At 45.0% G+C, this 19107-nt stretch overlaps 4 protein-coding genes across 5 annotated transcripts; 1 reads left to right on the top strand and 3 right to left on the bottom strand.

Annotated features, from left to right (window-relative positions):
- Positions 1 to 65: 65 nt before the first annotated feature.
- On the bottom strand, positions 66 to 10882 carry LOC307229790 (rho GDP-dissociation inhibitor 1-like). Its single transcript, XM_079999862.1, has 6 exons — positions 10827 to 10882; positions 6667 to 6855; positions 5240 to 5323; positions 3907 to 3983; positions 3187 to 3250; positions 66 to 2107 (listed from the first exon to the last, which is right to left on the bottom strand). The coding sequence occupies exons 2-6, from the start codon at positions 6851 to 6853 to the stop codon at positions 1908 to 1910; spliced, it is 612 nt and encodes a 203-aa protein (XP_079855988.1). The 5' UTR covers positions 6854 to 6855; positions 10827 to 10882; the 3' UTR covers positions 66 to 1907.
- A 687-nt stretch (positions 10883 to 11569) lies between these two features.
- Positions 11570 to 14192, bottom strand: LOC307229817 (aly/REF export factor 2-like). The gene is made up of 6 exons (XM_079999903.1): positions 13947 to 14192; positions 12797 to 12955; positions 12538 to 12685; positions 12368 to 12434; positions 12100 to 12268; positions 11570 to 11992 (listed from the first exon to the last, which is right to left on the bottom strand). Exons 1-6 carry the CDS (start codon positions 14148 to 14150, stop codon positions 11978 to 11980), a joined length of 762 nt encoding a protein of 253 aa, XP_079856029.1. The 5' UTR covers positions 14151 to 14192; the 3' UTR covers positions 11570 to 11977.
- anapc11 (APC11 anaphase promoting complex subunit 11 homolog (yeast)) lies at positions 12996 to 16752 on the top strand. Of its 2 annotated transcripts, none has more exons than XM_079999906.1 (3): positions 12996 to 13706; positions 15618 to 15737; positions 16384 to 16752. In XM_079999906.1, the coding sequence occupies exons 2-3, from the start codon at positions 15629 to 15631 to the stop codon at positions 16527 to 16529; spliced, it is 255 nt and encodes an 84-aa protein (XP_079856032.1). In that variant the 5' UTR covers positions 12996 to 13706; positions 15618 to 15628; the 3' UTR covers positions 16530 to 16752. The 2 variants fall into 2 exon arrangements, with proteins under 2 accessions (XP_079856032.1, XP_079856031.1); XM_079999905.1 differs by lacking the exon at positions 12996 to 13706 and adding an exon at positions 15310 to 15458.
- Positions 16753 to 17201: 449 nt separating this feature from the next.
- ppp1r27b (protein phosphatase 1, regulatory subunit 27b) lies at positions 17202 to 19046 on the bottom strand. Its single transcript, XM_079998535.1, is given in 4 exon segments — positions 17202 to 17869; positions 17872 to 17977; positions 18400 to 18550; positions 18638 to 19046. Coding segments are annotated over 4 exon segments (492 nt in total). The 5' UTR covers positions 18855 to 19046; the 3' UTR covers positions 17202 to 17851.
- Between the last annotated feature and the right edge of the window lie 61 nt (positions 19047 to 19107).

Raw genomic sequence — 19107 nt, 5'->3', positions numbered from 1 at the left:
ACAACAATATATATTGACAGCCAATTGAAGGGATTTAAAAAAAAAAAAAAGGATTGAAGGCAAAGTTGAGCAAAACCTTTATTGACGAGAAGAGCAATCACAAATGATGATCAAATATACAACCCCACCAGCATGCCAGCAATTGTTTGTTTTTTTTAATAGAAACTGTACAATGTAAAGGAACGCATGGAACAGCACTACATAACGATGTCATGAAAAAAAAAATGATTTACATCCATATGTTCTGGAACAGTACAGGATTTAAGATTCAGTCTCAACTTGTTTGTCAAACCCTCCTTCACATGCAGTATGGAGCATGCACGTGTGGTTGCAACCTTCTAGTCAAACTCAGCAGCTGATTTCATTTACTTCTCTTTTTTTTTTTTGACGACGACAACAACGGGGCAGAAGTTTCAATGCGATCTGTGAGATTTGCAAGGACATCCGAGAAGGGGAAGGGGAAAAAGACGTACGTTAAGGCAAAGAAAAAAAAAAAAAATCGATTAAAAACCGAGTTAAATTCATAGTTACTCGACCGCGTAGCTACGAACACTTGTCGCACGTGACCTTGGTCGGTGATAAGGCCTCGTGGCTTGAAGGAACAGGAGCGCCGAGCGTTCTCAATACTGACTGAAGTCGCTCGCTTACATCGGGCAAAGAAAACAAACCCGGTCTCTCGCTTTTATTTATTATTTTTCTCCCCAGAAGTTTGTTGTGACGCTTGGCATTCGAGCACCGCCCCCGTACATTTTACACTCATCCAGGCAGGGGGGTCGGCGAGAGCGTCCGCGCAGCAGCGGCATAAAGCGTCGGCCTCAGCTACGAGGCCGCTGTTACCGGGGAGCGAGCCCTTAAATGTTCACGGCGCTGCTTTTGGCACAGAAGGCATGCAGGGTACACGTCGCTAGATAGTTGGGTGGTTAAACACGAGTTGTTTTTTTTGCCGTTCAGTCGTAAGGCAGCCGGGGGGGGGGGGGGGGGGGTATTCAAACTCCTGCTTTTGTTTCTTTTGTTTCTTTTCTTTTTTTATTTTTATTTTTTAATCGCTACGCTTTCTTTCCCCTCGCTCCCGCTCCCTCGTGGGCAGGTGACGCCGCCGAGGTGTGGGCGGGGAGCGGCTCTAAATGAAATAGATTCCCAAGGCAGGTATTGGTAAAATATCAAAGACGGAGATAAAGGAAAACACTGCGGCAGAGAGGTGAGCGGACGCGGTGGGGTCGATGAGGAACATAAGAAAAAAGCTGACTAACATCGACATATATATATATATATATATATATATATATATATATATATATACTGTATATATATGACGTAATGATGTCACGCTACACAACCATCGAACACGTCTTATATAAAAAAAGGCAAACCAAAGTCGATTGTACAGTTGCTTTTCTACATGTACTTCTTACTGGGAGAGGAAGACACCGTTTTTGAAAAGGTGGAAGGCGGGGTTAATCTCTTCAAAGCAACGGGAAACGTGAAGGATGGGATGGAGGTGCTACTCGGGGGCGGGTGGGAGGTTGAGGCTTAGCGGAAGCGGGGTCTTGTGTAACTACTGGCGCCGGAGGAACGGGGAGGCGATGGACGGAGGTGGGGAAGCTGCTGCTGCTGCTGCTGCCACGGCAACAGAGAAGGGAGGTGAGACAGCCGGCTGGAAACTAAGGCGTGAGGATGGAATGCATGAGGAAGGGAGAGAGAAAGAGAGAGAGAGAGAAGGCGGAGGAGGGACAGGGGGGATCGGGAGGAGGACAAGAGGCTTTCTCCCAATGCGGGCACACACACACGCGCGCACGCACACACACGTGCACATGCACATACATACACACATACACACACACACACACACACACACACACACACACACCCACACACACACGCGCCGCCTCCTGTTTTTGTCGCTCTCCTTAGTCTTTCCAGTCTTTCTTGATGTTGAGGTTCCACTCCCAGGCGAGGTGGCTGCACTTGTCGTCGTCCACGAAGGCAGACTTGAGGGTGTAGGTGCCGCGGGCCAGCATGCCGGTGGGCGCCTCCTCCAGCGGGGTCAGGAAGTCGTACTCGGCCGCGCGCGGGCCGTAGCTGCCCACCATGTAGTCGGACTTGTCGACTGTTGCGCACGTGGCGTCGCGACACGAGACGTTCACGTTAAAACTCTGACTTGTTTTGCCCAAACATACATTTTTAACCTGGCTTTTAATTAGCGGCGGTCAGGGAAAAAAAAAAGGGATGTGTTTGTATTTTATTTCTTTTTTTATTTTACTTCCTGTGAAGTGAGTCATACCTCTCTAGTTTCTGACAAAATCTGCATCCCTAATGCCAATGACATCATATTTATCATACACACAACTTCTTATGAATACAGACTTGTTTTTTCAGATTTAAAGCAACATGATGTAACTTTTTACCTTAAAATAACAGCTTCAAAATCATTTTGATGGTACACTGACTCTTTGATTCCCCCCCCCCCCGAACGCCTGTTCTTGCACTATGTAACTTTGGTGTTCAGGTATGAAATCGCAGGAAAAGTGCGTTACGCGTTAAGCTTTACGTTTCATGCTCGGCTCCGGTAATTTCTGTTTTTTGCCTGGCAAAATTTATAGTCAAAAAAATTAAAACAATAATTTATAAACTTTCCGGTAATAATGCTCATACAAAACGTGGCCGCTCCACCTCTCTGACGGTGCAGATGAGACGGACCAGTGGTGCACCCAGCACCCGCACCGACACTCACATTGCGCCACGGGGTTTGTTTCACCCTCTGACTCGGGCGTGCGAGCCGATCTGGCAGGCCGAGCACATCTGGTACCCACACCGGTAGTAGGGGGGCCCGTCCCTCCCAGAGGCTCCCCTGGAGCCGTGGGCTGAGTGGTCCAGCCACGGCTCCGGGAAGCGGCGAGGTCTGTGCAAGAGGCGCGGTAACCAAGATGTACATTATATCTGCGTTTGTAACATAGACTGTTATTGAAACGTGACCAATAAGGTTCAAATTTGTCTGGTAAAATAAATTACTTGGTTCCCGGACCGAGTTTTACGAAGACGTAAAACTGCAACTGCATTCAGAAACTGTCGGGGCGCCAAATACCAAGTTACATAGTGCTGCTTTAAGAAGTCATGTATTTATGACTTACATTTATGAAATAAAGAAACAAAGTGATAAAAAAAAAAATACGATAATGATTCACTCACTTCTTATCCCTTTCCTGCTGGTGGACTGCACATACTTCAGACCCGAAACAATCTCCTTGTTCACCTGAAGGAACAAAAACACAGATTAAGGACATCGACCGTCACATCGAGGCCAAAGAACCAGCCACCGCTCACAGCCGATGCCCCATATAGTGTCTGAACCAGCCACACTCCCTGTTGTTTCTATTAACTGTCCTGTTATTAGCTGATTGTACCGACGATTGTCCATCGGCGGTTGTTTTTTATGGCAAAAAATCTCATTTCAAAGCCTTCTGAATAGGAACTGGTATTTCGCATCGCCGCTTTAGCCGCGCCCGGTGCTTTTCTCCCCGTCTGGAGAAATCCTCAAAAAGAACAAATAAATCACCGTAAAACCCAGTTTCCAGGCCCTACGGAAACGGGCCTTCTCTCTTTCTTTGGGGGGGCAGAGATGCAGACCGGGACAGCCTCCTCTATTACACGAGTTGCTCCTTTTATTCGGCTATCCTTTTATAACGGCTAATTGTTTCCACCAAAACCGCCGTCCTGCAAATAATTTCCTTAACGTCCTTCGGCTTGCCGGTTGAGATCCATATTTCGATACATCCCAGAGTGGATCAAACGTTGATATTACTGACTGAAACAGTTAAATAGGAATTGTCTTAGGTCAAAATCAGACGGATTATTCATATCTACAACACATCTTGTCATTTATTTGTGTAGGGGCTGAACAGCAGTGACCTTGAAGCTGATCTTTATCCGGTACTCCACCCCCTCCTTCAGGACGAAGGACTGTTTCTTGAAGACCTCCAGGTCCCCTGTTTAGAAGAAGAAGAAGAAGAAGAAGAAAAACAGTCTTTGGTGTCTCTCACACAAACACCAACCATACAAGGATGTGAACATCCTGAACAACATTGAACAACATTCTGCCTTTCGTATTTACATCACTGTGCCAACAGCATCGTTCTACCTGAGGGTAAACATATGATGTCACCTGCAGCGCAGATTCTAAATGTACCAGGGGTGTCACAAAGAAAAAAATGGGTGATGCTGCGTTTAGCAGGTTTTTTTTTTTGCCTCTAAGCTCTGGAATTCCCGGCCCCTGTACTCTGTGTTTATAACCCTGTTTGCACACAGTATTATGTACTGTATGTACAGACAGACAGACAGACAGACAGACAGACAGACAGACAGACAGAATTTCCTGGACATAGCCAATTGATTTTACAGTTCAGATGTTCTTTTTTGATCATTTCAATATTTATTATTTCTATTACTTTTAATCATTATTGCCTATTTGTTCCGTTGTGTGATGCTGTATCATCGTAATTTCCCTCTGGAGAGGGAAATCTATTCATCTATCTATCTATCAATGTCACAGAGACTGGCTGAGCGTACACTTATAACAGGCATTTCAAAACAAACCTTTTTAATCTTCATTTTAATTAGAAATTATTTTTTATTTTGCCTCATTTTTATTCTGAGAAGCACCTTGAGTTCATTTAAGTTCATTATCTTTATTTTTTAGATAGTGAGTCACCATTTAATACTTGCAAACTGAGTCTCAGATAAAAATACAAATAAGCAAAGCAAATATTGGGGTCATCAGCTGCGCTATTTTCGACTCTGCCAAATATAGTTCAAAGCCTTTAGAGATGCATTGGGAGAACAATGATGGGATTCAATTGCATGTAATGTATACAATTACACAATACACTATTGGCTTTGGTTCTTTGACATTAACGGGTGACTAACTTTTAAACATTTGGAAATAGTGAAGTTATATAAACAATACCTTTACGGAAGAGCGTCCCGGTTCCGTTCCAATCAGAAGTGTAGGGTTGAAGATATCCACCATGATTGTTTTTTTATATATATATATATATATATATATATATATATATATATATATATATATATATATATATATATATATATATATATATATATATATATTTGGAACAGTACAGTGTTGACACCTTTTCTTTCCGCAACCATCCGTTCTCTCAACTGCAGAAGGTGTATATTTAGGCGAGTACATCTCAGTGTAAACCTGGTGTGGAACAGAACTCACCCAGCAAGTCCAGGATGAGGGGATCCGGGGCGGTTTCACAGACCAGAGTCAGACGGGTCACCTGGACGTTTGGGACTTCAGAATCTGGGAGAGAATCATGTAGGTGTGTTACCATTCTGTCCAAATCTACAGATTTGTGGAAGTATTTGGGTGTCAGATGCATTGATTATTTTTACGCTTTAGTGTTGATGCTGCATTTTGTTTTTGTTTTTTTAACTTATACCAAGTCTATTTGGATTCCTTCTTTGCAGGCTGGCGTTTTTGGAATGAAAAATGTTGTCGTGTGATAGTGTCAACCGTGTCTTATCTGTTGCAAGCAGCTTTCTAAGTACTTTGTCTCCTGAGAGCTGAGATTAGGACATCTTTCCTGTGCTTGGAATTGCCTGTACATTAATTAGATTTTAGTCTATGTCCCAAGGAAGTAGACTTCCCTCTAGATCCCAGCAGTGTGATTAGCGCTAATCTCATGCATGCATGGACACTAGAGACGCACACCAGCAATGACACTGAGATCGTTCCGGGACCAGGCTAAAAAAGGGAAGTCCTAACACAAAAATATCTCCAAATCATGAATCAAATTATATCAAACATGTCAGATATTTATTTGTTTTCTGCTTCTATGACACATTGAAATAAGTTTAATGCCGAAAATACATCACAATGACAAACATCATATCCTTATAACCATAAACATCTATAATGCATCTATAATGTTCAGCAAAAGTAATGGACTGGATCAGTTTTTGGTAAAAATTTGCATTCCATGTATTACAACATTTCTCACATAACCTAAAAAGTCCCCTTAAATTTAGATAGAAACATGATTGTAGAATCTAACGATTTTATAAAGTCATTGTGATTAACTCAAATAATTATGTTTAGGTGATGACATAATTGTGACAGCTCTAGTAATGTCCCGCACGATCGGCCATCAGGTTTCTACAATACTGACCCTAAGTAATTGGTAACTGTTGTTTGGACCGAGTTTAAAGTGCAAATAGAGATTGCCGGCATTGATTTGAGGATATGACATAAATATTGGTCTCTTCATTTTGAAATTAGACTTTTCATGTATAGTGCCCCTTTTTCAGGTAACCAAATGTATTTGGATGGATTACTATTATGTTCAAATCGGGCACTATTTTCATTATTTGGTTGGATATCTTTTGTATGACATGAAATCTCTGACCCATCACCAAACGTTCAATATCTAATCCAACGTTCCCTTCAGAGAGCATAAAACAATGTATTTGAATTTCCATAGATTTTAAGAGCTAATTGTCATACTGAGGTCAATGACCTTACCCTAACTTTTAAAAACTGCTGGGCTGTTACATAGAAAAAAAGCTTATTCTAATCTACTGTATAAAAGCATGCCAAACCCTGCTGATTGATTTAATGTATGCAGTGCAAAAACAATCTTATACCTATGTCACCAGCACCAGAGCCGAGCAGGGTGGCCTTGTACTTGCATAGACTCTCATCATCCTTGTCCATTTCATGGATTTCCTGCAGGGACTTCTGGGCTGGGGGCTTGTAGTTGACGGATTCGCTCACATCATTCTCAGCAGCAATGGCAGCTAGCTGCTCGGGAGTCACGTTGTCCTCAGCCATGTCTGGAGAAAAAGACAGCAATGGGAGAAACCGGGAGGTAGGTAGAGAGAGAGAGAGCGAGAGAGAGAAAAAAGGATGAAACAAATACCATTCTAACGCCCCTTTCCCACTGTGCCAAAAACCTGGTGACACCAGCTAACATCTGTCATCAGTAGGAAAGATAAAACTCCCAGGTCAAATGACCCTGCAACAGACATAGGTCTTTACCGGCTTCATCTCCGATCGGCTCTGATGTAAACAGGACACCTAATTTTGACCCCTTTACCTGCACTATGTGACACCCATCGAAGTTACGGATGTTGGCGCATTAAAAGACAGGAATATCCCTGTATAATTCCATAATTTCATAAACGATTTAGAATCCAAAATCAAAACCAGAAGTTAGTGACTTTTTTCCCTGCTTGGGGGACCATGAAATGTTGTGAGTGTGAGTGTGAATGTTGTGAGTGTGAGTATGATCGCGCTGTGGGGAGCACAACGGAGAACCCCCACGCTCCCCGCCGGTCTCCGAACTGGAGGAGCGTCTCTGCTCCCCGTCGGCCAAGAATTGCACATGCGCACACCTGCAGCATGGATACTCCATGCTGCTTCAAATGTAGTGTTGGGTCGTTCACGAACGATCCGATTCTTTTGAACGGCTCAATATACTTTGTTTTCCAAGTTGCTGTCCCCCTAATGTTTTATTCCCAATCACACTGGCACCATGACACACCAGAAAAAACGGCATTTCTCCTGTCAATTGGAAAGCCGCCAATCGCCTTAAATTAGCAGGTTTATAAAACGCGGGTTAACCCTCACATTTTTGGTGTTGTAAAACTGTATTAGGTTACGTCTGCTGAATGTACAACATTCAATGATCAGCGCCTTGGCAGCCTTAAAGCTATGAAACGTTAACTGAAAAAACAGGAGAATTAATTTGTATATCGATTTGTACGCCAAAAAAATATAAAATCACATAAAGGATGGTCATTACGATGGAGTGTATCAAGTAAGTCTAGACTGCCAGGACCTTCGTCAGTAGCCTCGGTATGTTCTGTAATGCTGTGTACGGTGTGTTTAGTGTTGAAAGGGGGCAGCGGCGGGTATTCCTGTGAGGCCACCGGTTTACCCCTGATCTAACTCTGACATCATCTGGACAGGCTTCTCAAAAGCCGCAATACCAGCACAAGGACTGAAGTAATGAGGTCATGGTGTCACATGACACCCCGCAGCTCCCAACGGTGACTTGGCCCTCAACAAGCCCAAGTATTATTCAGGTCAGAGGAGCAAGGACTATGTTTCGTTAACAAGTGGAAGGCATAAGGGGTAAATAGAGATATAAATGAAGATGAATCAAGGACCGCCTGATCAAATAGTGAAGTCCCTAAACGACACAGTTTCTTTAGAACTGCCCGTATATTGAAATAAAAACTAATACAAGATATCGTCAAACTCATATCTTGGTTGATAACACTTTCGTATGAAATAATATAACAAATCATACAATGACCAACTTAACAAAATGCTGAGTTTAGCATTTTTATGTAAAAAAAAAAAAAGCAATCCATGATAAATGATCTCCACTTCTGCAGAAAAAACACCCCCTGACAAAAAGGTTTCCTATTGCAAAATGGCACCGTCCCAAGACATGACGTGACAAAATCAGGAAGTGTTCCGTCTATGCCTACAGACGCGACATTCTTAATCAGGCTTTTCCACTTACAGAATTCTTGCATTTATCAAGAATTACGACAGTTTTGAGGTTTTTCTAGTTAAATGTGTTCTCTGCATGTGTCTCTCATTGTATTGCACACTTGATCTTTTATCATTACTTGATTGTGTTGATTTAGGAAAATTAAAGAAGGTATCATGTTAGTAAGTTTAAATGCAATAGGGCAGCTAGCCTTCACAATTGGAGTAGTGCTGCAGAATATTTTATAAATTCATGTGAAGGGTTGTGATCATAAATTCACAATAGCCACTAAAGAAGTTGTGATTAACGTTTTGCTAAATCCAGCAACATAGAGTATCATCCCCCTTTCTAGCCTGGGGGCAAGTTTTTCTAAGCGTTCTTTTTCACCCTGTGACCTGCTCAAACTAGCAGCCATCTCTGGAATGCATGCAAGCCATGAGGAGAAGTACACTCCACCGCTCTGCAGACTGCAGAATAGAGATCTACATGTATAAACAAGACAGAGCAGGGGCCAAAGAGCTGACCTATTTTTTCTTGACTATTAAGCTCGAAACACACTCATTCTAAAAACACTGTTGCAACTGGGAATGTCACTGACAATGTGATAGTACTCTTGGGCATCAGACATAAAATGGTTTATTATGCACAAATAATTTGTTTGGAGTATGGCAGCTTATAATGTTATAAATCTACAGATAAAGTAACAAATCATATTAAAAAACTCTTTAGCTTTATAGGTTGAGCTCCTTACACCTGGGGGCAAATATAATGGTGCCACAAAAACCCTCATTCATCTGGCAAATACCAGACCCACCCGACAGTGGAGTGGCCATGAATCAATATCCTTGCGGTTGAGTCTAAATTTATTTGAAGTAACATTCTCTTGATCCTGAAATGCCAGGATTACTACATTTCATGTCAAGGGCGTGACGGCGTCATGTCAACCACCCAGACCGGAATCATCAAATTGTTACGGCACATCTGGCAAAAAATAAAATAAAATAAAACATAAATTCTATGGGAATTGAGGAAATAATCAGATTTGTATGACAAGATACTTCATACACAGTTTAGAAATACCACTACCCCCAACCTGGGAGGAAGAGGTCTTACACAAGCGAGCCGCTCGCCAAACACGACAGGAAGCAAGAAAATTCAAATTCAGATGAACAGAGGAAGAGCAAGAGAGTCGAGTCTGTTCCCATTTCAAATCGTCCCCTTCTGTCGGGGTGTACAGCTCAGTTTTGCATGAATATGACGAGAGCGTGCAAAAGCAAAACAGGCTCTGATATTTATACCCATTCGACACATATTGAATGTCAATTGAAAGTGTCATAGTTGAGACATAGAGTTCTGCAGAAGCTTATCTCGGTCGGTGACTATTGATCACAACCGATTGTGATCAAAATCTCAACTGGGCCAAGTACATTTACATATACAATTATTTGTCTAGGGGAGGGTTGGTGCATTGTCATGCAGAGACGAGCATAAAAAATAATTAATTACCAGTCTCAAAAAATGTATGTGTATATATATACATATACATATATATATATATATACACACACACACACACACACACACACAGAATATACATCCGGTGCTCTATTCACCAGATAAAGATAATTCGCAAACACGGGGCTATGAGGTGGGTTAAAATGCCAGTAATGATGCGGATATTGACTGGCTACAAATCAAGGTATAGTGGGAATTTCTGCACATGACATATGTGTGAAACCGTAAATAACGGATGGGGCCAATAAGTCCAACTTATTACAGTGTTATTACAACATATTCCTTTTGTTCCAAAGAAATTACAGTTTCCTTTAGTGCTGATGGGAGGTTGGGTCCTGAACAGTGCGTGGAAGAGAACGGGCGACACAACAAGTCGATATGTTCGGGAGCGAGGCACCACCGCCTACTCTGAGACCGAATTAAAGCCCGTTAAGCCAACGCGTCGAGCGTCGGACGTTCGTCCGGGGTCCTCGGCCGCCTTTCTGGAACCTTCTCCTCGGCCGGTCTCGGGAAACGCCTCGCAGTATTCGCGGCGTGTTTTTTTGGGTTTTTTGTTGTTTTTTTTTTAAGGAGACGTCCCGAAACAAAGGCGCTGCCGGCGATACTGACAGCGCTGGGTGGGGACGGCAACACACCCCGGCCGGCTAGCTAGCAATGCGGGGGTCTGCGGAGCCGGGGAAACTCCCACCGACGAGGACAGGCTCGCACCGGGCGGACGGGGTTTGAACCGGCCGCCCGAGACGCCGGCCCGGGGGCGGTGTCGTGCTCCGCGGCGCCGGGTCTTACCTTCCAGGGGAGCTCCGAGGTGTCCGCTGCTCTGCTCTCTTCCAGTATGGCAGACACACCCGCGCTCCGGGCTTCCGGGTGGCGATGCGCGACTCGCGAACGGTTCGTCTCCGGCGAACGAATCGGTGAAACGCCACTCGGGAGCGAGCACTCGACCCGGGACCAAACGTATACCCCCAGAGACGGGAATCGAAGCGGGCACTTGGCGGCGTTCACCTGGGGTGTGGCGGTTGGAGTCACCGACGTTCCGCCACGGCCGTTTGCGTGGCTCACGCTTTGCATTTCTCCTCCGAAGAAAATGAGGGGAAACGGGGGCGGCTACTCTGCGGGATCCGCGCTTTGCACCCCCCGAGCACGCCAGCTGCGGTGGAGTCGTTACCGCTCATCGCGAGTCTGGCCTCGTTCGCATCCGTTGCATCGTGACGGCGATTCGACGGAGCGGGAAAACCGAACGACTCTTTTTTTTTTTTCCCCCTTTTCGTTTTTTGACCGAATCTTCCAGCGCTGCGACCGGCGACGCCCGCGCGAGCAGAGAGCCGCGTTGGCTTCCGGTTCCGGCGAATCACGGCGGGGTTTTTTTTTTGTTTGTTTTTTTAGCAGGAAGCGCTCGGAGCAGCGGCTCGACACGCACAATGTTTAGACTGACGGGGAAACTGTAGCGGCCCCAAAACACATTTCTAACGTTGAGAAAAACTAGACGGGATCAAAATCAAGAAAACAACGACAAAAGACAAGACAACGGATTAGACAACAATGAATTTTATATACAGTGCCAAAAATGTGCAAATTCATTGGAAAAACAACCCACTGTACAACATTTCCCCCCCGTAAAACTTGTAAGAGAACCGATATGATTTACATAAGCACGTTTCACTTTATATATAAAAAAAAAGTCTGATTTATTGAATTTAGTCATTACTTTGCTACAAAATTGACATTGCAGTCAGCACAGTTTATTACAACTTCTTTACATCAAGAATAGAGCATGTGTGATGACCAAATGAAAAGAAAAAAAATCCTATTAAATACAAAGTATTAAAGTACAAAGAAAACAGTAAAAAAAATATTTGAATGGCTTCAAGCGTAATACAAGAATGTTGCTTTAACAGAACACATCCCATGCTGGTGGAATTCATCCTCACAAATGCTTTTTAACTGGTGTCCATCTGAAACGAAGAGAAGGCCGGGTTTAAATAACCACACTAAAATACATGTTCTAAATATCATAGGCAACCGAGCATATGTGGCTGTGTTTTTAAACTTTTTTTTTTACCTTAGCATTGTAAGCATCCAACTGGGCGTCCAACTCCTCTGCAGACAACTGTGGTCTGCTTCCGCCTCTGCCCCGACCCTTGAACCGTCCACCGCGACCGCTTGGCTTTGCCTCGCTCCTCTCGGAATTGGGCCGCCCCAGCCTCTGTCTGTCGAACCCTTTGCTTGAACTGCAGGCGATGATAAGAATGAAGGTCGTTAAGACATAGCCACGGAGTGAATTATATCTAGAACAGTGTAAGAGTTAAACAGTGATGAAAACTACCCACCTTTGAGGGGTCTGTCTCCTTGGTGCGTCATCCTCCGAAACAACTTTCTGGATCTTCATTGGCCGGCCTGAAAATAAAAAACACAATTTAAGGAACAGAACTATTTGTGGGACCACTGGCCTGAATAACCCACTGAAGGCACGGTGAAATTTGTGAGACAGAACGCGCACCATCGAGAGGGACGCCGTTGTACTGCTTCATGGCTTTGAGCGCTTCCGCCTCCACTTCAAAGTGGACATCTGCAGTCCCCTGACTGCGACCAGACCGGTCGTAGTGTATAGCGGCTTTCTTCAACGTTCCAAACTCTGCAAACAACTCCTGAATCAGAAAACAGATATGCATCAAACATTTGATTCAAGACGACAGCAAAATAAAATAATATATTTTTTTTAAAGTGCGTTTGTTTACTCTCCACTTCTTGTGGATTACCTTGATGTCTTTGTCAGAAACACCAAAGTCCAGATTGGAAACCAAGAGCTTGCAATCACTGTCGCTGCTTTTTACTGGCGCGGTACTCCTCTCGGTGCGTGAAGCAAAGCCATCCTCCTCATACATGTCGTGCTGCCATTTGTCTGGCAATTCCCTGGGCTGCAAAGAGAGAGCAAATAATCAACATCGGTGCACAAAGGGCAGAACACAAAGAGATGTATGATGTTTATAAGTTCCTGGTGATAACAATGCGTGAGCTAGCAACCATGAGTAAACAATAGCGTGCTATAGGTCCAAGTATAATGATAACACTACGACATGCTTGTCCCAGAAGAGGCAGCGGGAAACTAACGGCTCCACTCCTGGGGGGGGGGGGGCATCGTTCAGCATCTTTAAGGCGCCAGTCCATCTAATGGGAGGATGAAGCCCTTCTTCAAAAACGACGGAATACTTTTGCCAAATTGAAAAGTGTCTCTGGAGGTCGGATTCAACTTAAATCTGTTCTTGGGGAGACGGCTGTATTAAAAAAAAAAAAAAAAAAAAGAGTCCGGGGTAGATCAAGGCTGAACGAGGCACTACAAAGGGCCCTTCACCCATTTTGGGAATCGCCATTTTGTTTACGGAGTGTTGCGTAATGAATCCACATGAACGTGAAGAAAAAAGTGCAGTTAATCGGAAAAAGACGACATTTCTGGTGGTGACGCGCTGTGGGGTCGTTATGGGATTGAGCGCTACGCGTGTACAGGAGGGCGGCGGGGGTCTGGAGACGCGGTCATCCGGGCAGTTCTCAGACAAAGGGGGGGACAACATCTATGGAGGCAGCCATTCTTCTTCCAGTCCATCTCCACACGAGGTTGGGGGGGGGGGGGAACTTGAAGGCCTCCCGCCGAAACCGCCTCACCGAGCAAAGGTAAACAAACAACCGCAGCGAAGGTCACGATTTACCCGGTACGCTACAGGATTCAACGGCTTATCGTGAACTAGTTTAGTCGTCGAGGCGGGGAGGGATCAGCGCCGCGCGTGGGTCGGGACAAAAACAAACAAAACAAAAAACAAATAAAAAACAAAACAGCACCGACCGGGAGCCACGCACGGCGCCGGCGTGACCCCCACCCCCGGTTTCATTCTCCTCGGCGCTCCCTCCTCATACCCGGCTGTACGGCGCGGGCCGGCTTCTTTCCCGGCCGAAGTTCTGTCGGCTCCGCGCAGGCCCGGAGCCCCCGGCCCGACCCGGGTTCCCGCTTCGGCCCGACGCTCCGCGGCCGCGACCTCCTCCGCGTTTTTCACGGCCGCCGTCGCCTTTTTTGTTGAGCTTGATAATGTCGTCCAGGGACATGTTCATCTTGTCCGCCATGTCTCTCAAATAAACACCACCGCGGCCACTCGGTAGCTCGGCGTCGACGGAAAAGCGGAAGTTCGTCAAGAAGGCGGAAATGACGCGTGAGACGGTCCGCTTCAACTTCCGGTGTCCCGCCCCGCAGCCGCCCCGCCCCTATAGGTACCCGAGAGGCCCAAATGTGTTCGCCCTGTTCGCTGAAACAAACGCAGCAAGTTTGCGCTGTTCGAATAGAGGGAAACGACTTTAAAACATGACAGGGGATGGGATTTACTCTCGACTGGTAAATAAGTAGACATGGATCTTTTTGCTGACAAGCGCCGGAGGGTTTTTCCCCCTCGTCTCTTCCGATTTGCCTAATGTGCACCCTGCGTTTTGTACGTGCACTAAGTAAAGCAGAATGAAACGTTGCATCACCACTTTAAAAGCCATGCTGCATCACGGTACTTTGACCTTTTGGTCGTTATTCTCCATCGGGCATTACGATTCAAATTGTCAAATATATACAAACAGAAAAAGAAAACAGAAGACTCAGATATATACAAATATAAAGAACATGGGTATATATGGTATACATTGTACATATGAATTTCTGTCCATTTGAATATGAAAAAAACCCGATATAAAATCAATTAATCGCGGTTAATTCCGCTCTCCGGTCCTTCGATGGAGATGGTGGTAATGAGCCAAACGCCAACAAAACAGAAACATTTTAGAAACAACTAATTAAACGAGTTAACCGCTTGACTTCCGAGGCGGGCGGCAGGGGGCGCTGCAGTTAAAGCGCGTCACGTCGCTTTGTCGCCTGCTACGGACGAATCGTTCGACTCCTTTTTGAGAGTCGGTTCCCCGGGTCACTCGGAAAAAAAAAGAGTCGTTCGATTTTGCGACTCGTCGTTTATTCGACTCGGTTGGTGCAACGCGCCGGCGGTGAACGCGGGGGAGCCGCTTGGCGCTGTTCTCCATTGTTCTTATTATTCTTCATACGAAATTCAAACGATTTGATGTTGCTCGACAAACGCAACGTGTGAATCACAGCAATATTTTACCGGTGTCGAAATTGTTCATCTTCTTGCCATGTCAAAACATATCCGATACATCCGACAAACGACTTGGCCTTTTTCTCCCCCCTCCGCCCCGGACTTAATTCAGTCCTCGGTCAGTATTTCCAGTTTGGGGGTGACTCCCGGCGCCCGAGTCATTTGGAGGACCCGTTCGCCCGGAACGAATCGTCGGCGCAGCCGTACGGGGCGGTTCGCCGTCGGCCTCAAACGGTCTCGGTCTGCGACGCTGCGCGGAGGCGGTTATGGACGCGGACGTTTGACGGTAATGGCGCCTGTCTTCATATCTGCCCATTAAACACGCTTGGGCCCGGCAGCGGTCGCAAGCGGTTTTCCCGCGGCGGCTTTGGCCGCTGCTAGCCTGCTAGCATGGCGACCGGCGTATTGACTCGGCTCCGGCCCGTGTTGTTGTTGTTGCCGCCAGGTGGACGGGAGATGAGGGTGAAGGTGAAGCAGTGGAACGGCGTGGCGTCCTGGCTGTGGGTGGCCAACGACGAGAACTGCGGCATCTGCAGGATGTCCTTCAACGGATGCTGCCCCGACTGTGAGTCCGCCGCCCCGCGCCGGCGGCTGTGTCTACCGGCCTGACGTTCTGTGGTGGTGGTGGTGGTGGTGGTGGTGGTTCGATTTCTTACGGTACCCGACCCCCGACCCCCGCTACAGTGTATGACCTGGAGGAAAGGGCTCTGATCACAGTTCATAGGATCATCCAGTTAATAGATGGTACCCGAACACACACCCCAGATAAATGTAGAGCTTTGCCCTCACACGTATCTGCAACACTTTGCTCAATAAGGTGGTTATAAGAGGTCATAAAGAGATGATGCTTCTTAAATCAGATTTAAATCTCATTCAAATCTGTCTTAAGAATAATAACATTTAACTGATTGATGCCTGCAGATACCCTCACTTGAGTGGTTAGGGTAGTCTTTCCTGCAGGGTATCTGCAGACGATGACTGCAGATTGATACTGGGTCAGATCAGGTATCTACTGTATGCAATATCTGGGTCTGGATGCTGGATACTGGGTCGAATCGCGGTATCTACCGTATGCAATATCTGCACACCCAGTATCACATATGGTAGTGTGTGATACTGGGTGAAATCAGGGTATCTGCAGGAAAGAGTACCCTGCAGGCATGTCTATTGTCACTCATAGCAATGGCCTGATGTCTAACGTATGGTTGCAGGTAAAGTTCCGGGAGATGACTGCCCGCTGGTCTGGGGCCAGTGCTCCCACTGTTTCCACATGCACTGCATCCTCAAATGGTTAAACTCCCAGCAGGTCCAGCAGCAGTGTCCAATGTGCCGACAGGAATGGAAGTTTAAAGAATGAACCCCCCCACAGTCGTTGACGCTGGAGTATTCATAAACTGAGAGAGAACCTAAATTCTGTGGAATATCATTGTATGTGCATTTCAAGGAGTTGTATATAGCAATATTTGTATGTTTTATATCCATCCTACCTATTTGCCTTTTTGAGGTCATTGAATAATGGGAAGATACAATATGTGATCAGATAAGAATAAATTAAACATTTCTTATTGTATGGAACCATCTGTACTCTTTGCATCCATTATTTGCGATTCATTAAATGATCAACGAAAACATTACTGAGGCTTTAACGGAGCCTGTGACTTGAATATCACTTGCGGATCAAGTTCAACAAGCCTTTCATCCCACTCGTTGGGTTAAATTACATTATATTGTGAACCCTTTGATAATTTGTAAAGGAACGCCCTTATTGGTTATTGGAAATAAGCGAAATATTTAGTGGTTTTAAGTTTCTACAGATTGCATTTAATTTGATCATATATATATATATATATATATATATATATATATATATATATATATATATATATATATATATATATATATATATATTAGTATTCAAGGAGAGCCAGCACAGCATTACTGTTAAACTTACCATTATTGAAGCTTTGTTTGCCTTCCTATGTCCCAGCTGTCATAAATTGTGTCTGATATTGGAAATCACCAAACGAAGCTGAGTTAGCGCTTTTTATTAAAAAAAAAAAAAGGTATAAAACAAGTAAAAGATACACAAATAATTTGAATACAGTCACTGAATGTGATCAAGCTTCTCAGGTTTAATTAAAACAGGTAACGTGACGTGCAACTTAAGCACATTTTTTTAAACCCTCTGATTTTAGCATACAATGGTTAACATGCTTTCCGTGGGTGCAAATGAGTTAAGCGGTGACCACAGGTTCATGTTTCACAACTTTCAGAAGCTGTCCTAATCTGATAGACATGCAAAATGCAATTTGAATAGAGCAGCGAGTCACCCTACTGGTGGCTCGATTAACATTAGTATAATACAATCCATTCACACAATAGTGTAAAAATTACAAAAATATCCTCTTAACGCACTGACAAAACAGAACATTTGCGCGAGTGGAGACTGGCAGTTAACAGATCCTACCATTATAAAGTTCATTCCTCTCGCAGAAGGTAGTCAAGTTCCTTTGGCCTCCTAAACGACCAGACAGCATTGATGAATCCGTGACCCTCAGAGCTGAGCTGCCCTCAAGACAGCGTTCTACCGACCGACCTGTCTGTGACTATTCTGCAGCCGTCACCCAGACTCTGAAGCCTGTTTCTGTTTTATTTGGGGATTTTAGAAGCATATTACTTTTAGTCATCGGCGGCTAAAAATTAAACAGCTCCAGCAACTCCTTGTTCTCTGGGTCTATAAGGTCAGCTGGCTTCTCCCCGGATTCATTCCGAAGCTCATGGTCGGCACCGATGGAGAGAAGGTACCTGAAGGAAAGAGAAAACGACATTAGGAAAGGTATCAAATTCTACAAGCAGCACGACTGGAGCGGACCATGTGTCTTAGTTTCACGTGGCCTAGTGTCATACTTGAGGCCCGGGAGGTCAAAAGATGCAAGAATGCAGCTGATCTTCCAGCTTCTCTTACCTGTGTCTTGACTGTCCAATGTTCTGGCTTCAAGACATTTTTTCATTTAAGTGCTTACTGAATTGTAGACATTCTAGTTCACTGACTTGAGTGTTCGAGAACTAAGTGGTTTCATCAGTACTTACATTATTACAGACAATATTTTTATGGCAATAATATTGGAAGTCGGCTTCTGGCTATTATCAGCAGAGCCCAATCTCAGATTTTAAAATCCACCGGCCAAGCCCATTGGTTTCTGTAAGAAATATTGAAAGATTCTCACCGGGCAATGTCAGGGAAACCATCGCTGCAGGCCATGTGGAGAGGGGTCCACCCTTCCTCGTCTCTCTGGTGGAGCTCTGCTCCGTACTTAATGAGAAGCTTGACACACTCCAGGTTCCCGGACAGGACCGCTTCATGAATGGCTGCCATACCTGTATGTGGGCAACAATGCAGCACTGCTCAGACTAGAGGAGCATGATGCCACTGTTCTCTGCCATTGCAATGACTTTAGGACTTACCAGAGTGGTAGATTGTCTCCAGACTGACTCTCCGGGTTCGCATGAAGCGTCCAATCCTTTCCAGCTCACCCTCCCGTACATAATCCTGGAAAACGACATCATTGGGGAAGCGGACATTGCGGGCCGGTTTAAGGGGGAGCGAGCTCCTGCGAGTTCCTGAAACTTCACAGCCCTTTATTTCCATGGTTTGGGACAGAGGGCATTGGTAGTATTTCATCCTCGTTCGAAAATGAACCTTCCCTTTTAATTGGAAAAAAAAATAAAATCCTGCACAGTGTCGAGTGCAGCTCTTCAAATTTAGAGGGGAAAACTTTCTTTTGGGTTCTATTTCCTATCCAAGTCCTCTGTCTTCGGAAAGGTCAGCTTCAGCCTCAGTGGTTCTCCTGTAGTTTCCTTGTGCATCAGCAGCGTGGGTAGTCCTCTGGAAGCCAGAGCCCCCGTCTCGTCCCCTATATACTCTGGGCCGCACT

This window comes from Zeus faber, assembly GCF_960531495.2.
Source record: "Zeus faber genome assembly, chromosome: 4".
NCBI lineage: Eukaryota > Metazoa > Chordata > Actinopteri > Zeiformes > Zeidae > Zeus > Zeus faber.
Note: the sequence above shows the minus strand (reverse complement) of the source record. Positions and strands in the feature narration are given on the sequence as shown.